Here is an 18,952-nt window from a genome sequence, read left to right as displayed (position 1 = left end):
AATATCATAGAATGAATATTATAAGTTAGCCAAAAAATTTATAAAAGAAATTAATTCAAATGTTAGCAAATTATAGAGTTTTCATTTTTCTCAAATTACCGCAAAATCAACACACTGCGGGGAAAAAAAACAGTGTAAAAAAGATCAAGTTACAATTTTATTATTGTCACTAATGATACATATTTAGTGACAAAAAAATTTTTATTTTATCATAAGAACGAATTTTATAGTTTTAGTAGTCATAATTATTTTATAAAAATTATTTTTGGCAAGAATTATCGATAAAATATTATCCATAAAATAAAACGATTCTTCACCATATTTGTGTCATTAATTAGTTTTAGTGATAATTTTATATAATATTTATGTCTCTAATAATTATTGTGATAAGGAGGGTGAACTATGGTGAAAAAAAGGATCGAAATCACGAAAATTAAAAAGATACATGAACAAAATGTTACCCTAAAAAGTTAAAAAACGAAAATATCAAATAATTTAAATTATGAAAAATGTATTTAAGCCATTTTATAAATAAGTGACAGTAAAATTTGAACTTGAAATCTCTTATTTGGCATGACCTTAATACCATGTCAAACGAACACGTCTCATTTAAAAGATTAACTTATTTGAGAGAAAAATTATTTAATATTAATATTTTAACAAAATATGTCTCATGTTTCGACTAAGTTAATGTAGTACGATACTAAGTTTTCTAAGTGAATCCAGTCATCAGCATCACTAATTAATGATGCCTCTCTGTGTCTGTGTTGAAATCCACTTTTAAGAATTAAATATTTGTAAAAGTGATCCTAATTCATTTGACCGTAATGTTCCTCCAAGAACCTATCACACCATAAGAAGTTAAATATATGTTGCGATTTCGTAAGTGGGTTTTTGTGATTGTTCTACTTATGGTTATATATTGAGCATTCAACAAGCTTCCAGTCCTCGCATAAATTGATGGTGAAATGAATTACATAAGTTCATGAACGTAATTATAAATAAGGAATTTAAATGATTTATAAGTTTCAAGATTTTATCACTTTAGCGATTCAGACATCTTTTCAGGACAAAATCATGAGGCATATAAAAAGTCAGAGCTGATAATACTTTGCTCAACGAGACACTGATTGAGTCGCAAGCTACGCCACTGACTCTAAAAGTTCTACATTAGACAACGAGAATCATATTACGTTACTGTGATATGAATACCTTATCTGGCATAATGGCATCTGTGTTTGAGAAACGTAATATGAATCTCATAACTGGTGTAATGTCGTCTTTTGTATTTGGTTAAATAAGTAATATGAATCTCTATCCTTATTAAATTCCAATATTTATTTATGTTTTACAGTGATATCCAATATGGCTAGACTATTATTTTGCTATTTATCATAATTAATTTTATTTTATATTATATATATATTAATTATATTACACTCATCTTGTATGTTCTTCATTAAATTTAATATTTATTTCTCTTATGGTATTAGTTCTTTTGGATTTCTTGCTTGATTTAATTTTTGTACAAGAAGAAATAGATTTATAATTTGGTATTAATAAATTTATATTTTATTTAAGATTTATTTGTTTAATTCTAGTTAATATTTCATTTAGAATTTACTTTTGTTTAAAAATTATTTACTCGTTTGCATCTTATAAACTAATTTATGTTTATATATTATAGATTCATCTATCAATATTTTTTTATAGTTGGATTTATTGGTCATTTTTATTTCTGATAGTCGCACAGAGGTAGAGGGCAACGGCTTCGCCCTCCGTTGCGGTAGGTGATGCTATCGCCCAGAGGTGAGGGGGTGGGATGTCGCGGTCCTCCTCTGCAGCGGCAGATCCGATTATATCAATTTAACTTTAAAATTAATTGATTACAAGTAATTAAAAGAAATTATAAATTTTTAAACTAAATAATAAAATTTATTAAAATGCATTCAAACTAAATAATCATTCAAAATAATTTTTATAATTAATTAATATTTAGACATAAATATTTAATTTAAAAAATGAATTTATTATATTTTGTATTGAAATTATAATTTAATTCTTCAATTTGAAATAATAAAAGTTTAAAATTTTATATACTTTTTTAAGATTTAGATATTAAAATAGTATTCAGTCAATACTAACGGCCACATGTCGTTGCATATGGCTATACACGTGTATGAGTTGTTGGAAGTTCAACAACATACATGCCACATAAGCAATTTCTAGCTGGTTTTCAAAATCTCACATGAATATTTCATACAAAATCCTAAAAATTTCATCGTATCATGAAACTTAAAGGATTTGAAGAAATGGACATAGTTATCAGAATATGGAAAAATAACATCTTTAGTTTCATAATTTAGGCCCGTTTCACTTTTGGTCTCATTCATTACGGGATTAACATTTTTAGTCTCGTAACTTACAAAAATTAGCACTTTTGGTCCTCATCCACTTTTTTGTCTATAATTTAAGGTGTATAGCATGTGCCTAGCATGTGATCATTAAGTATTTTTTGCTGGAGAGAAAATTGGTTAGTTTTCCAATTTGGGATCATTTTTGAAGAAAAATATAACTATATTTGAGGGAAAAAAAATAAATATTGAAGGAAATTATTAGGACAAAAAAGTAGTGATCTCTCTCTTCTCTCACAAAAATTGAATCTTATGCTTCCCATAATTCTATAAGTTGAAGCCAAGTAGAGGCAACACAAAAAATCATGTCTTCCACAAGTGAATCAAGTAAGCCAAATGAAATACTCATATGCTACTATTTAAAAAAGGGCCAATTTTTCCTCCAACCAAAAGTAATTAACGACAACGCGCTAAGTATGTGACCTATATCATTAAATTTTAATGAAAATTAAAAGTGCATGAGGACCAAAAGTGCTAATTTTTGTAAGTTGTGGGACTAAAAGTATTAATCTCGTAATGAGTGAGACCAAAAGTGATATGAACCTAACTTATGGGACTACAAATGTTATTTTCCCTCGAAATAAAATTAATATTGGGCATACTTAGTGAACTAAAAAAAATTAATTTTTCCTAAACAAACCATATATTTAACTAATTCTTTATTTTTATATAAGGTGGATATATGTAAAAGTTGATCTATCTATTCAAAACAATTATGATATACCCAAATGAAAATTATATTTTGTAGAAGATTCATGTATAGCAGCATATGTCATAAAAAGTTTTATTTAATTTAAAAAAAAGAGAAATATATAACTGTGCATAGCACGGATTATATGCTAGTAATTTTATATTCAAAAACTTTTGAATTATTTTGTGACAATATTTACGATGAATATTTGCCAAGGATGTTACATCCCAAAAAACCCATCCCAATTTTCGTCGCAAATGTTTTCAGATTTCGGCCAATTTTGGACAAATTTGCAACATCATCTGTGATGAAATTTTTATCGTCGAAAATTGTGTGTTATGATTTTTTATTTTTCAATTAGCCATTTCATTTTGCGATGATTTTTACAACGACACTTTAATTTGCATTGCGTTTTCCGGCACGAAAGCCCGTTGCAACTTCGTCGTCTTAGGATTTAAAATTCCAACTTCCTCTAGTTGTAAATAGTCTATTGCAACAGTCGCCACTTATTTCGATGCAGATACCCTCCGCCAATTTTATACTGTGGTAGCTGAAATGTGTTTGTCCGAATCTCCTCCGCCAACCAGTCTAGCCTCTTGTTCTTTTCAATTCCTATCCTCAGAGAATTGCCGGCGCAACGACGTGGATGCCTCGGTGAGGAAGACCTTCTTCATGTCGCAGTTCGGGCAATCTCAATGTTACTATTGTTGTTGCGATTTGCCTGTTGGATTTTCTACGGGATAGAAGACTGTCAAAAAATAGGTGCCTACTGACGATAGTAAAAGTGGTCTTCGTCGTCATCCTACAGACAACAATTCTGTCGAATTAAAATCCATCGGAAGTTTCTGACAAGGACTAATTCACAAACATCATCATAAAATTTAGACGATTTAGATTTAGTAACAACTTTTCCAACGAATTGCGACGATGCCCACTTCCGCCAAAATCACGCCAAATTTGCAATGGATCTTGGGATAATATAACCAACATCAAGACCATATTTTTGGACTAATTCTGTGACACACTTGTCGTTTCTAGTGTGGTTCGTTCGCAGAGTAGTCGCAAAAGCTGTGGGAATTTGCACAACCACTTACTATCGAAAATATCCATATCCAATATGTTGGGTGAAAAACCTTAGTGATGAGCCCAAATATATATTAAACACTAAATAATTATTACAGAGAATGATGAGTTACAAAAATTCCTTAATATTAAAAACTAATAATTAAAGATCTATAACAGTAAATTAAGAACAAGAACAAGAGAAAGATATTTGGCTGATCCGGAGAAGGAAGCCACAGTCACCAAGGCCTCAAACCATATAAACCGGTTGCTAATACCTAAATCAACCATCAAAGTCTGTCCACATAGGACCAAACTCGCCATAAAAGCTGATTCACACAGAACCACTAAAACCACTCAGGTTTCACTTGATTCACGAAGAACTCCTTTTAATCGTATTCAAGTCCTAATCATCTGAAGAGCCAATGGAAGTACACATATATAGGAGGTAGGACATTGATATCAAAGAATGAGTCATTTATGGAGGAGAAGAAAACCGAGAAGAAGGAGAGAACGGGTGAAAGAGATGAGGAGACGAAGAAAATAGATTAAGATTTTTCTACTACGGAAGAAATGTACAAGTATTAGGGGAGTCGGATCGAGAAGTGGACTGGGTAGGTTAAGTGGGCTGAGATAAAGGAATGGGACAAGACGATGGATTTGGGTTGAGCCATCCAAGTAGTGTGGGATTAGGTGCTATGGATTTGGACTATCAAAATGGTCTTAGGCCATATTTTTCAATACTATATTTCTTTTTTTGGTAGTATATATACATGAAATTTTTATTTATTGGCAGATTATTCAAATGTACGAGTTATTTAATTTTATTTCTATTAGTGAAATATTTCAACTAGATTTCGATAGGATTTAACTATTATAAGATATTTGAGAACATAAGAAATTGAAAATGAGATGAAAAGTAAAAACGAGAGACTAACAAAGAGATTTGGTCAACCTAGTACGTTAACAAAGAGGATGAAGTGTTGGAGAGATTTTGCTTTGACATTAGAAATAGCCCTCAATAAGCTATAGTAGTAATTTGTGTATGCTGGACCACATATATGCTAATTTGTCATCCAAAAAAAAAATGGACCACATATATATACTATAATTTTATTATTGAAAGTGCCCAAAATGCTTTTTTAGGTAATGTTGAGTGATTCATTTGAATCAGATACGATGAATTTGTACTGTGCATGCATCCCAAGAATAATTAAGTACTATGAGAAGCTAAAATATTAACTAATAATATATATATTTGTCTAACTCCAAATTCAATTGTTTCAACTCTTGGTTCAAGTGGATTTAATTTCGAATAAATATATATTAGACCAATCACAATTAATTGAGTCTGTGTGAGTCTCGTGCTCACTCTCCACGAGTCAAGGAAGATCCCTGCCCCATCATAATTAATCCTAGTTCATTGTAAGTAAATCGACATTATCAATTGATAATTATAACAATTGTTTGAAAATAATAAATAATAATTAGGATAAACTACAACTACCTTCCATGAGATTTTGACATAATTATGAATACCCCTTATTATTTGAAAAATTACAAATACCTTCTCGAATTGGGTAGCCCCCTTAGACGGTGAAGTGAATATTATTATTTTACCCTTATTAGATTTTTTCAAAAAAAATATATATTGAGAAAATGCAAAAGAAAGGTTTGAGGTAGACAAAAAAAATATTTTAGAGGGAATATTAGTTCATAAATTTTTTTTAGAAGATTATAAAATATACATATTGAAAAATTATAATTTATAATCCAAAAGGGCATTTTGGTCAGTTCACCATATATAAAAATTGGATAAAAACCTAACAGAATGGACTCATTGTTAGACGGACGTTAAAATCAGGTGGAATATTTATAATTTCTCAAACAACAAAAAAGTATTTATAATTATACTAAATCTCGAAGGAGGTGGTTGTAATTTACCCTTATTATTAACATAAATAAAACCTATACATGTATAAAATTTAAATGAAAAATTGCTGCCTTGTGGATGTTGAGGTATACGAAGCAATATATAAAAATATGACATAATGTTTGCCGTCAGTACTAAATAAAAATTATATATTAGTAAAGAAAAGCTGAGGTTTCATGTTGCTGATCACTCCACACAATCAACGATGATTGGTTCATTTGGATTTTATTTGTCTGAAAAAATTATTCATTTAAATTCCATACGATGTTGACGTCCCCCCTCTCGTTTGTTGACACCACCAGTATAAATAGGATAACTTTGAGGCTTTTCTTCACTCAAGAATTAACTCAAAATTCTTCTATCTTCCTCTTCGTCTCCAAACAACGTAGAGCTATAGCCAGCTAGCTTCAAAATCCAGCAATGGGAATCGAGATCGAACACCCCACCGTCGTTTTATCCAAAGTTGCAGTGTCGAAAACCCATGGCGAAGAATCGCCGTATTTCGCTGGGTGGAAAGCATATGATAAAGACCCCTATGATGAGTTCTGCAATCCCTCTGGAATCATTCAGATGGGACTTGCAGAAAATCAGGTATGATGATATTTCTGGGAAAAAAATAATACTATATAGTCTTTTGGACAAGTTCATATGTAATCACGAGTGGTCCATAGCAAGTTGGATCACGCCACGTGACAATGTCGCGGTCAAACAGTATGACATGACATGATTTGACAGTGCCGTTGGATCAACCAACATTGCATGTGTCGCTGTCGCGACATAACATGATTCGACAGTTTTAGCATTTCCAGGGGTTCTTGCTCGGATAACTAATTAGTAACTACTGTTGCGGTTTACGCACAGGTTTCAATTGATTTGCTGGAAGAGTACTTGGAGAAACATGCAGAGGCCACGGACAACGGGATTAGGACTTCTGAGTTTAGAGAGAACGCATTGTTTCAAGACTATCATGGCCTGCAATCTTTCAGAAATGTAAAACTGAGATACTAAGATAGAAATATTAATTCTTGCATGGAACATGATCCTCCAAAAGTACAAGCTCTAATGCTTCCTGTACAATATTCCAGGCACTGGCTGGCTTCATGGAACAAATAAGAGGAGGAAGAGCTAAGTTTAACCCTGACAGAATTGTTATCACTGCCGGCGCAACGGCAGCTAATGAACTACTAACCTTCATTTTGGCTGATCCTGGGGATGCCTTGCTCATCCCAACTCCTTACTATCCAGGGTATTAATTATGAACTACTTACATATATTATCACTCCAAGTATTTCCTAGTAATTAACTCAAAGGTGAGAATTAATCAATTATCGTTGATTCCACAGGTTTGACAGAGACTTGAGGTGGAGAACAGGAGTGAACATCGTGCCAGTCCATTGCGACAGTTCAAACGATTTCGATATCACGCCTGAGGCCCTGGAAGCAGCGTACCGTGAAGCTGAATCCAAGAACATCAAAGTTAGAGGAATGCTCATAACAAATCCATCAAACCCTTTAGGAATCACCATCAAACGATCAACTCTCGAAGACATTCTTGATTTCGTTACGCGTAAAAACATCCATCTCGTCTCTGACGAAATCTTTTCAGGCTCAGCCTTCTCCTCTGAGGACTTCGTCAGCGTTGCTGAGATCGTAGAGGCCCAGAACTACGAAGATTCTGAAAGAGTTCACATTGTCTATAGCCTGTCAAAGGACTTGGGCCTGCCAGGCTTTAGAGTTGGGGCTATTTACTCATACAATGACAAAGTCGTTACGACTGCCAGAAGAATGTCCAGCTTCACTTTGATATCTTCCCAAACGCAGCACCTCTTGGCTCTGATGCTCTCCGACAAAAGCTTCACTGAAAACTACATTAAAACTAACAGACGGAGGCTGAAGAAACGGTACCAAATGATCGTGGACGGCCTGAAAAAAGTCGGTATCAAGTGCTTGAAAGGGAACGCAGGGCTGTTTTGCTGGGTGAATATGAGCAGTTTCCTGGAGGAGCCCACGAAGGAACAAGAACTAGCTTTGTGGAAGTTAATAGTGCATGAAGTGAAGCTCAACATCTCTCCAGGGAGTTCTTGCCATTGCTCGGAGCCCGGCTGGTTTAGGGTTTGCTTCGCGAATATGAGCGAGGAGACGCTGGAAGTTGCGCTCAGAAGAATGCATGCCTTCATGAAGAGGAGATACTAAAATTGTGTGGGCTGTGGAGCTAGTATCACTCTTGGTGTTCTCTGTTCACGTTCATGTATTTTTTCCTTTTTCTCTTTTTCTGTCCCTTTTTTTTCTATATGTGTGTGTGTGTCATGGAATAATTGTCAAGTTCATTTGTTTGGACCAAAACAAATGCCACAAGTTCACTACCTTCCCTCCATTAATTATTCTGCTGCCATCCATGCATGACTTCTACGGTGTCTTTCTCGAACTCAACCTAAAAATAACCACGCCCTCTGCATGCATAAACTTTGCACGCAGAAACGCAAATAGCTGAACTACAAAAACTATGTCCCGATCTGGGGTTTCTTTGCAAGTAAATGGTCTGTTTCAGATATATCTATTAAGGTGATATTAAGAAGATATGCGTCCATATGCCTTGTGATTGCTACCTGTTGACGTTACAAAAGAAAAAATAATTTTTCGCAATATTATAAATTATTATTCATCATTATTAATCACGATTAAATAAAATTAATATAAAAATTTAAATTTTTATCACTATAGTTAATTAATATTTATCATGATTTTAATTTAGCTTTGACTTAAATATTTGCTTTAATATTAATTATGGCTAATGTTTTAACCTCACTTAGAAATAATGCCAATTGGCTGTTGCAGATTTATATTTCTTCTAGTATAATAATTACCTGTAGCGAAAAATAATATTTCTTCTAGTATAAACGATCGCATCATCTAAAAGCTAATGTCGCTAAAAATTAAAGGAAAATTGCATAATATTAATTAATATCCTGACACACACCCCTCACGTGTAAATCTTGCACGTGAAATTTTTTTTTTTATAAATAAATAAAAATGAAATTCGAACCCAGAGGATTCAAATACACACCTATCTTTATTCAGCAAGCGAGGCGGCTTGCATCTTCTACCACACATACAGTGTCACACATAATTGATATATTTTGTTTGGCAAAATATTTTTTTAATTCCATAAAATAAGGGTAGAATCTGTTTTGATACCACAATTTTAGCAGGTGGTATTTTTTAGTCTCATAAAACTTATAATCACATATTTTAGTTTCGAAAAGTCACGTGCGTTGTGGTTTTGGGACTAAAAAAATATTGTAATTTTAAGACTAAAAAGGCCGAAAATCACATTTTTTGAAACTAAAAAGACGTGATTTTGAATTTTATGGGACTAAAAAGACTAAAAATATTTTGCCCTATTTTATTTTTAAAAATTGAAAAACATAATTTAAAATAAAACCACATAAAATACACGTATGAACGTGGGGTGAATACTGTAACGTAGATGTATATTCTAGACCACTCCGAGGTCGGGCTCGACGAGGATCCACTCTAAGCTTGTGAAGTTTAATTTATGATTTTAATATTGTTGTTCATCAATCTTGGTATTAATGTCGTGGTACCAACTGACATGTGTCCTAGTTCATGTAATTGTCTGGAGTCCAAGTGAACACTGAAAAATGTATTAATTTATCCATCTAATTAATTAATAAAATCAAAATTCAAAGTACTCACAACAAGCATTAATTAATTATATGTGCACATATATGTATGTTGACATCCTTAATGAATCCAACTTTGCTAACTTAAGAATTAATCATTAATTTTTTTAATATTTCAACAAGAATATTTAGTGATTTTCTTCTTGGAAAGAATTAGATGTTTTGGGGTGGGGGGTTAAATGTGCCTATGACATGAAATTTTACTTCGAAACCTAACTCGATCGAATCTGAACCAATCATATGGAAAATGTAATACGCTTATCATGTAATTAGTGTACAGTTTAAGAAAAATGACCAATCACAAAATAAATATAATTAATTTGGTTCGGCCAAATCTGATCCAAACAAGAATTTTTCATAAAGATAGTAAACTTTTCAACAATTTCTTTAGCTACGAAATTATTTTTGTTGTGCATATATATATAGTACAGTTTGGCATATTTTTTATTGAATCATTTTACAAAGCAATAAATAGTGTTTTTCACTAAGTGCAGTTATTAAAATATAATTACTTTGGCAATAATTTTTAATAATTACAACGAATAAAATTCGTCCCCAAAAAATAATCATTTATTGAACGACAATGATTTGTAACAAAATATTTCATTTCCTATAAGCTAAGCAACAAAACATATTGTTTGTCAATGGTTCATTACATTGGCAAAAAGGTTTTTTTATAACCAATTTGCTACAAATTAAATACTTCCTCCCTCTTGTACCATCTTTAGTCAACAAATTTGGTCTCTCAAATTACCAAATTGGTACACATTTGATACTAAAATACATTCATCAACACCTCTGCAGATGAGACACTAATTCAACCTAGTATACGTCAAAAGGAGGATATAGATACGATGCTGGAATCTCACTGTTACTCATTTATTATGACGGAGAATTAATGAGAATGATTGCTGGACGTGTCGAAAAACAATAAAATAACATGCAAGTGATCACATATGATGTCTTAAAAGTTACTAGCTAATAATAATCACATTCAGTATGTTGATTCTTTCTTCCAGTGACTAAAGTTTAAAAAGAAAAAGATGAAATTCTCAGATACAATGTATGTGCATACTGATTTCCTTTTCCAAGCCATTATAAATTAGAGTATTAATTTTACTTATTGAAAATAATATGTCACCCTCACCCAAACAAGAAAGACCAAGTTAGCATCAACATTTCTCTTGACATGACCAGCAGTAAATTATGTCATTTTGGGGAGTACACTTGGTTTATATTAATGATTTTGGTCAAATGATTTCTTAAAAACCATACACTAAAAGAAATATTGTCTTTTTGCCATGGGATTTTGATGAAGAACCATATAGAATTCCTATGTCCGACTATATTTTTCGATGCTCATCATTGTGATGAGAAAAGACTTGTCGCGATAGGATCAGGTGAGAGAAAATATCCGCGACATGGGGGATCGATCATGGGTACTTTAGTGACGGTTGTAAAACAGTCCTCGCAAAATTTCATCACTTGAACATAATATATTTTAGGTAAATTTGGACGGGCTTTCCTACGATTTTGGGACGAGGAAAATGGATACTTTATGTAACAAGTTTGGGGTGGATTTTGCAATAGTAAACCGTGGCAACGACCTGCATTTATATATGTGATGTTTAGGGATAGACATTTGTGGCTGTCCTGTTCAGATGGAATATGTAACGGTCAGTTTGAACGCAATTTTGCGACGGACTTTGCTTCGGACACGTAGGACAGACGATTGAATTGTGAAATGGTTTGCAATTGTATGAGTAGTTTTCGACGAGCTTATGTTTTTCTTTTTTTTTTGAATTTGCCGCAATATTGTGAAAAAATCTGTCGCAATTTTCTTTTTACAATAAATTCAAATTTTCTTAATTTTTTGATTAAATTACATTCAAAAATTAAAATAGAATGCTGTTAAATTAAAAACACAATGAATAAATAAAAGTATATTAATAATAAAAAAAATCAAACAAAATTCAGTATATGCAATTTTGTTTTAGAATTAAAAAATAAATTTTTTTATCTTATATATATATAAAGTGAACTTTCGAAATTTTCTAATATTTAGAGGATCCAAAAAGTTTAAGCTTATTAGTTTTGTACATTTTTTGTAGCTCTTAATATTTACTTGTAATTGGAGCACGCTCGATGTGCACTTAATTTAAGTTTTTATCTATTTTTTAATTAATTTAAATAAAAAAGATATATATAATAAATAACTGAATATAATATTAATTTTAAATATATATAAATAGAATATATAAATTTAGGCCTGAAAACTTAATAAATACATAAATAAATATTTAAATCTCAACTGCGAACCACCTATAAATTAATCAAGATGGTTGGATGGGAAGTAAATAATAATTTGAGTTTATTACTCTTAAATCATGTTTAGTATAAGTGTATCAAAGAATCAAAGTGTAGAATTAAAAAAATAAAAGCATCATTTTGCCCTTAAAAAATTAAAATTCGATGATCTTTTGTCGAGGGCCTGGAATAACACAGAATATAAGTTTTAGAGATTGTAAGGTCAAGTAATAAAAATGAGGGCCTAAAATAGTCCTAACCGCATACTTAATTTATATATTTTTCTGATAAATTGACAATATATCAATTGTATCAGTACATTAATATGATTAACAAGACAAAAATAGTATATTTAGTCCCATAAAAATTAGGTTCATGTCACTTTTGGTCCCATTCATTACGAGATTAGTACTTTTAGTTCTATAACTTACAAAAATTAATATTTTTTATCCTCATACACTTTTTCATCTATAATTTAACGATATAGGTTAAGTGTCTAGCACGTTGCAATTAAGTATTTTTTATTGGAAGAAAATTTGGCATTTTTTTCATTAGTAGCATATGAGTGCTTCATATGACCTACTTCATTCACTTGCGGAAGACATGATTTTTTGTATTGCTTCTACTTGGCTTCAACTTATAGAAATATGAAAAGGATACGATTCGATTTTTGTGAAATAAGAGAGAAATCGCTATTTTTTGCCCTAGTTTTCTTCAAGATTTATTTTTTTCCTCAAACGTAGTTACATTTTTCGCCAGAAATGGTCCCAAGCAGGAAAACAAATCAATTTTCTCTCCAGCCAAAAATACTTAACGCTTAAATATTAGGCACGTACACTACACCGTTAAATCATAGACAAAAAAGTGAATGAGGACTAAAAGTACTAATTTTTGTAAGTTACGGAATTAAAAGTGTTAATCTCGTAATGAATGGGACGAAAAGTGAAACGGACATACTTATGGGATCAAAAATATTATTTTTCCTGATTAATAATAATACACAAATTACAATAAGTCATATAAAATGGGGTTAAATACAATTTACTCCCCTGTGTTAATGAAAAAGTACAAAAAAAGTCCCTATCAAAAAACAAAGTGCAATTCTCCCCATTGTGATTTAAAAAATGACGCAATTTACCTCCCTGATACAATTTACAGAGGGAGGTAAATTGCATCATCTTTTTAAATCACAATAAGGTGAATTGCACTTTATTTTTTCACAGTGGCCTTTTTGCACTTTTCGATTAATACAAGGGATAAAAATTCAGATAAAATGAGACAAATAGCCACATATTTAATAAAACTCGAACCCACAATTTCAAACTTATTATAAAACTTCAGCTTTAACTATTAAACAAAAACGTCATTGATTTGAACCCCAACTTAATGGATCACCAATTTACATCATTTACCAATATATTTGGACCAAATGAAAGGAAGTATAATATGCAAGTAAGCATGCATGAATGTAAAATACATTATACATAAATTCCTCATCTCTAATAATTAAAATAAATTTCAGATCACATTCATTATATATATATATATCTTGATTCTTTATTCCGGTCAGTAAAATTAAAATAACAATTCTAAGAAGAAAAAGAAAAAGAAAAATTATCAGATACAATGTATATGCACACTGATTACCTTTTCCCAACCCATTACAGAACTATTTAATTTCAATTGTAGAAAATATGTCACCCTGCACTCACGGAAACAAGAAAGACCAAGTAATATACGTCAACAACATTTTCTTTACATATATAATTTGCGATAACTTCGTTTAAAATAATGTTTTGGTCAAGATTTCTTTGAAACATATATATAGTAAAAAAATGTTAAGATTATTAATCAATATCATAGGGATAAATTCGATTTTGATTCTCTGAATTAGTCATTAAATCAATTTTGGTAACCCATTTTTCGATCTCACGAATTTTAGTCCTCAAATTTTCATAAAATGATTAAAGTCAGACATCTCTGTCATTGAACTAATGCAGAGACCATCTTGACGGGAAAAAGATGATGGGAATGGCAGAACTAACAGGGGATAATTTCAGTTTTAGTCCCCTAAGTTAATTAATAAATCAATTTTGGTATCTTTTGTTCCTTTTTTGTCTATAGCAGGTGTGGTATCTTTAGACTGTCAAGTAATAGAGATGACTGACTTAATTAAAATATTTTAAGAAAATTTAAGGACTAAAATTAATGAGATCGAAACAAAGTGTACTAAAACTAATTTAATGAATAATTTAGAAGTCCAAAGTTGAAATTATCTCTATTTTGTCAACTGACGCTCGATCTATTTTGATGTATAAGCTTGAATAAGAAAATTAGTACAGGTTAATATAAAGTTTACTTTGATGTATAAGGGCCTGGTATAAAACTAGGTCCTGTACTAATCACTGTTACACTTGAATAATTAATACTACCTGGAGAGGTGATATAAAATAGTCGCAAGGTTACCAAGATGTGAACGACCGTTGTACTCTCAAAATTTAACTAAATAATAATAATAAATTTATATACAATGGCTCAAAAGTAATTTTTCGACCAAAAGCATATTGATATATCAAAGTAAACATTTGACAGAATTTATCATGTTTTGATAATACATATAAATAAAAATCTAACTAATTATACAAGACTTTTTTTATCTTTTATTTAATAAATAATATTTTTGTCATCCATTTAATACGTACGATCCTTCAAGTAAATGGAGCCTAAAAGTTAAGGTTGAGTATGAAGTACTTTTCCATGTAATGGCATATCTTTCGCTGAGAACCTGTCTGAAAGATGCTAATGCGTGACATCATTAGTATTGCAGTGGGCTGCAGTCACGTGACTGTTGATAATTTAAAATCAACGTTCCAATTTAATAAGATTCAACAAGCACCTTGGTTACTTACTACTCATTGTTTATGACTTTACTAGAAATTTTAGAGAGGTAATTCTTCCCACTGTAACTATTTTGTGCATTTTAATATAAAAGGACTAGGGACTTTTTTAAAATAATCAAAGTTAGTTAGTTGACCCAAAAAGGCCCATTCGTTAGTTTGAATGGTTAAAATTAATGGTTAGGACTAACTTTTATTATCTATATATACCTTATTATAATTGAAGATCACCTCTTTGGTGTCTAAAATTCTTTTTGGTCTGTTATTTTTTTATTTTTTAAATTATTTCAGTAACTTTTTTTTTTTTGTCTTTTTCTCAACCTTAACTTTCATATTGATTTTTGTTCCGCCACTTTTCTCTCAATAACTAGTTACAACTTCTATTTTTTGTTTATTTAACTAAAATATATATTTTAAAATAACTAGTTACCTCCCTAAATTGTTTCATTTTAAAAAATACAAGGAGGGTAAATTACTATTATTTTTTCATAGGAGCATAGTTTATTCATTTACAATATCATAGAAGAGTAAATTGCATTAAAGCCGTTGATGGACGTACTTTTTTATATAATTTGGCTGTGTATATATGGGCATTTGAAAGCGTGGTTTCATATGAAAAGATTCTCACTTTATATTCTCCATTCAATTTTCACTAGAATTTAATGGCAAAAAGTAAGTACAAATCACAGGTCGTTAAGTATTAGAGAAAAAATCGCAGAAAAAATCGTACGTGAGTTACTAGTGCGAGTATTGAGGGATAATCTAAAAGGCAAATCAATTGACAAAAATCCCTAAATCGGGACTTTTTGAATTTTTTTGAAACCTGAAGACCAATCAAATCATAGTCAAACCCTCAAATCAAACAGAATCCCTAAACTCCAAAAAAAAAAAAAAAAAAACTAGAAAAAGCAACAAGAAATTTGAAGAAGGATGAGCAAGAAAATGGATTTTCCCAAGTAAAGAAGCCACACCCAGCATACATACATGAAATTTATACCCGGCAGGGCAATAATTTGTCTATGAAGTTGTGGGACAAGCCTTCTTCCAGTAAAAACATATGACACCTATATTTGCTCCACTTGATCTACTTATTTACGAAAACTTTAATTCCTCTAACCGGATGGAGATTAGAAAACGAAGGAAAGACAAAACTCAATTTCAGTACGAAAAAACCATGATCACCTTAGTATGTCCTAATTTCCTTTAATAAAATTGTTCATTCCAATGTCAATCATATTCTCTCCCGAAATTCTCACACGCGTGAATCATACATCAATATTATTTCCTTCCAAGTTGAAACTTTAACGACCATATAACTTACATCTGTTTTTTACCATTGACTTTCACAAAAAGTCGGAAAAAATGACATAAAATGAGGATGTTTCTAAAAAGATACATATTAATTTTGCGATTTTCATAAGCCATGAAACTAAAACCGTACAAATCCTAATTCTACTTGTTTTTTTCACTCGAGTACAACTAATATTTCAAACTTTATTACAACTAATAAAACACAAGTTGATGTCAGCTGTCAAGTGCAAAGAGGCTCGATCCTGTCAGAAACCTAGCTACCAGCCCAAGTGGTGACGGCTTTGCCGAATAAAAAATAACTACTAGTCACAGTCAGTATATCGGACTATCATGCATGTTCATAATTTATTTAATGTCGTGTATGGTTTTACAGATTTAAAATTAACTAATTCAAATTCAGCATAGTAGATTCATCTTACATATTTTAATAAATTTTATATTTCAAAATTTTAATTTTAATTTTAAGTTATATTCCATTATAATGAATTTCAAAATAATTTAACATAAATTCATTGCAATTCTTTTTTTCTTTTTTCGCTCAAATTCAAATCCGTCCCTTCAAATAGAAGGAATTTATATTATTTTCAATTCTATAAATACGTACCATTTATTTTAATTTTTAAAATTATGTTGCTGAATGGGCAAGAATATATGTCCTCTGGATCTATCAAATATAATTCCTGTCATTTTCTGACACATTTGGCCCTTTTAACATATTTATCCATATTACTCTACATAAACATTTTGTGTCTTTTTCTTATTTTATTTAACTATTTTTTTTTTTTTTTTTGTATTTGCTATTACTTTTAGACATTGAATATTTGAATTAATTAATGATAGTGAGAATAGAGCAAATGAGCAACATACACGTGTTGGAGAGGTTGGTAGCAATATATATATGGTGCAAAAGTAATAATATACAGATAAAAAATATTTATTTTATATTTATTTACTCAATTAATATATATATATAAATATTCTTTCTCTAATTTTATTTTCCTTCTCCTCCTAATAATGTACACCCAACATTTTTCTTCTTGTTCCTGATGCAAATATTTATTAATAAAGTTTTAAATTTATAGCAACTTTAAATTATTTTAGTATAACATTTACTTGGTTATTTTTTTAGTATAAAATGAAAGAAAAATAGTTAATCAGTAAAATTATAAAATAAAAAATAATTTCAAGCTAATTAGCAAGTAAATTTCTTATTGCTAATCTACATTCACTACAAGAAAATAGTTCAATAGTAACGAAAAAAATTAGTGTCGAGCTAATAAACAGTTGCTAGTCTATATTACTTAATACAAGAAATCTATTTGCTAATACAAGGAATCGTTTAAAGTATATTAGGCCGACACTGATTTTAAGATCAAATTTTATCATAGCTATTGAATAATTCTCTTGGAATTATTATTTAGTACAACAAATTTACTCGCCAACAAATTTAACAACGAATTGTAAAATATATATTAAATAATGTAGATTAGCAACGAAAATTTTACTTATTAAGTAATTTGATACGGATTTTAATATTAATTTTTTAATAATTATTAAGTCATTTTCTTATCGTGAATGTCATATAACTTTTATTGTTAAAGAATAAAATACGTGTCAATTATTTAATTATTCGATAAATTCAACACCTGATGCAACATCAGCAAAATCCTAACTTTTTGGCCCAGTTACCTACAAAATGCCACAATATATAAAGCAAATACATTAGATAAATGGCCAACATCATTAACAATTGGTCTATTCAATTTGTACTGTACATGATGTTTCATACACAACAGATGTCACCAAAGAAATTCCACTCTCTAAACCAACTTAAAATATAATTGGTCATTCATCAATTTGGTTCTACATATACATATATTTATTTTATTGGGAATTTTGGACACTTTGAGACTTGGATTCAATTAAAATTATCTCAAAAAGAAGTACCTCAACATGGTTCTTTCCATCTTTTTTTAATATCTTGCCTTAGTTCTGATCTTTGAATAAAATTATTATTGTTAGGGGGTTAATTACATTTATTGTTGTTTGGAGTATAAAAATAATAATATATAAAAAATTATTATAAACAAAAATAGGACAACTCTAATGTTTGAACCTTTTAAATAGAGCTCATTATCTGTGACTCTCTCATGCCGAGGGTTATAGAACTTTTTTTTTAAAAAAAAGAAAAAGGATAAGAGGCCGTACTAAGTATTTGTTTTCTTAGAAAAAAATTTCACGTATATTTTTTTTTTGTCTAACAAATTAGACCATGATTTTTTTTTAGTATATATTTGGGAATAAATTACTTTAATTTTCTCATTTACTATATATATATGTCAATAAATTATTTTAATTATCAATTTTTGACATCCCAACTTTCGAAAAATGATCACTTTTGGTGTCATGTCACAAGTTGGTTGTTAAATGCCCTAATGCACGTGAAACTCATGTGATCAGCCTCAGAAGTGTTTTAGTAGGTTAGAATGATTTGTAGCACGTCCAAAGAACTCTAATTCCAATTCTTTCTTAAAAGAAAAAAAAAAAAAAAACTCTAAATTCCTAATTTCTCTCCACATAATTTCATAAAATTAACTCCAAATCCTCATTCCCCCCCCCCCCCTCACCCCCCA

The 18,952-nt window shown here is 30.4% G+C and overlaps 1 protein-coding gene across 1 annotated transcript; it reads left to right on the top strand.

Moving 5' to 3' along the window:
• Positions 6,521 to 8,487, top strand: LOC105162012 (1-aminocyclopropane-1-carboxylate synthase 7-like). Its single transcript, XM_011079911.2, has 4 exons — positions 6,521 to 6,691; positions 6,962 to 7,090; positions 7,186 to 7,346; positions 7,444 to 8,487. Exons 1-4 carry the CDS (start codon positions 6,521 to 6,523, stop codon positions 8,291 to 8,293), a joined length of 1,311 nt encoding a protein of 436 aa, XP_011078213.1. The 3' UTR covers positions 8,294 to 8,487.

Source organism: Sesamum indicum, linkage group LG5, assembly GCF_000512975.1.
Source record: "Sesamum indicum cultivar Zhongzhi No. 13 linkage group LG5, S_indicum_v1.0, whole genome shotgun sequence".
In the NCBI taxonomy this organism is placed as follows: domain Eukaryota; kingdom Viridiplantae; phylum Streptophyta; class Magnoliopsida; order Lamiales; family Pedaliaceae; genus Sesamum; species Sesamum indicum.
This window is presented reverse-complemented; position numbering and strand designations above follow the sequence as displayed.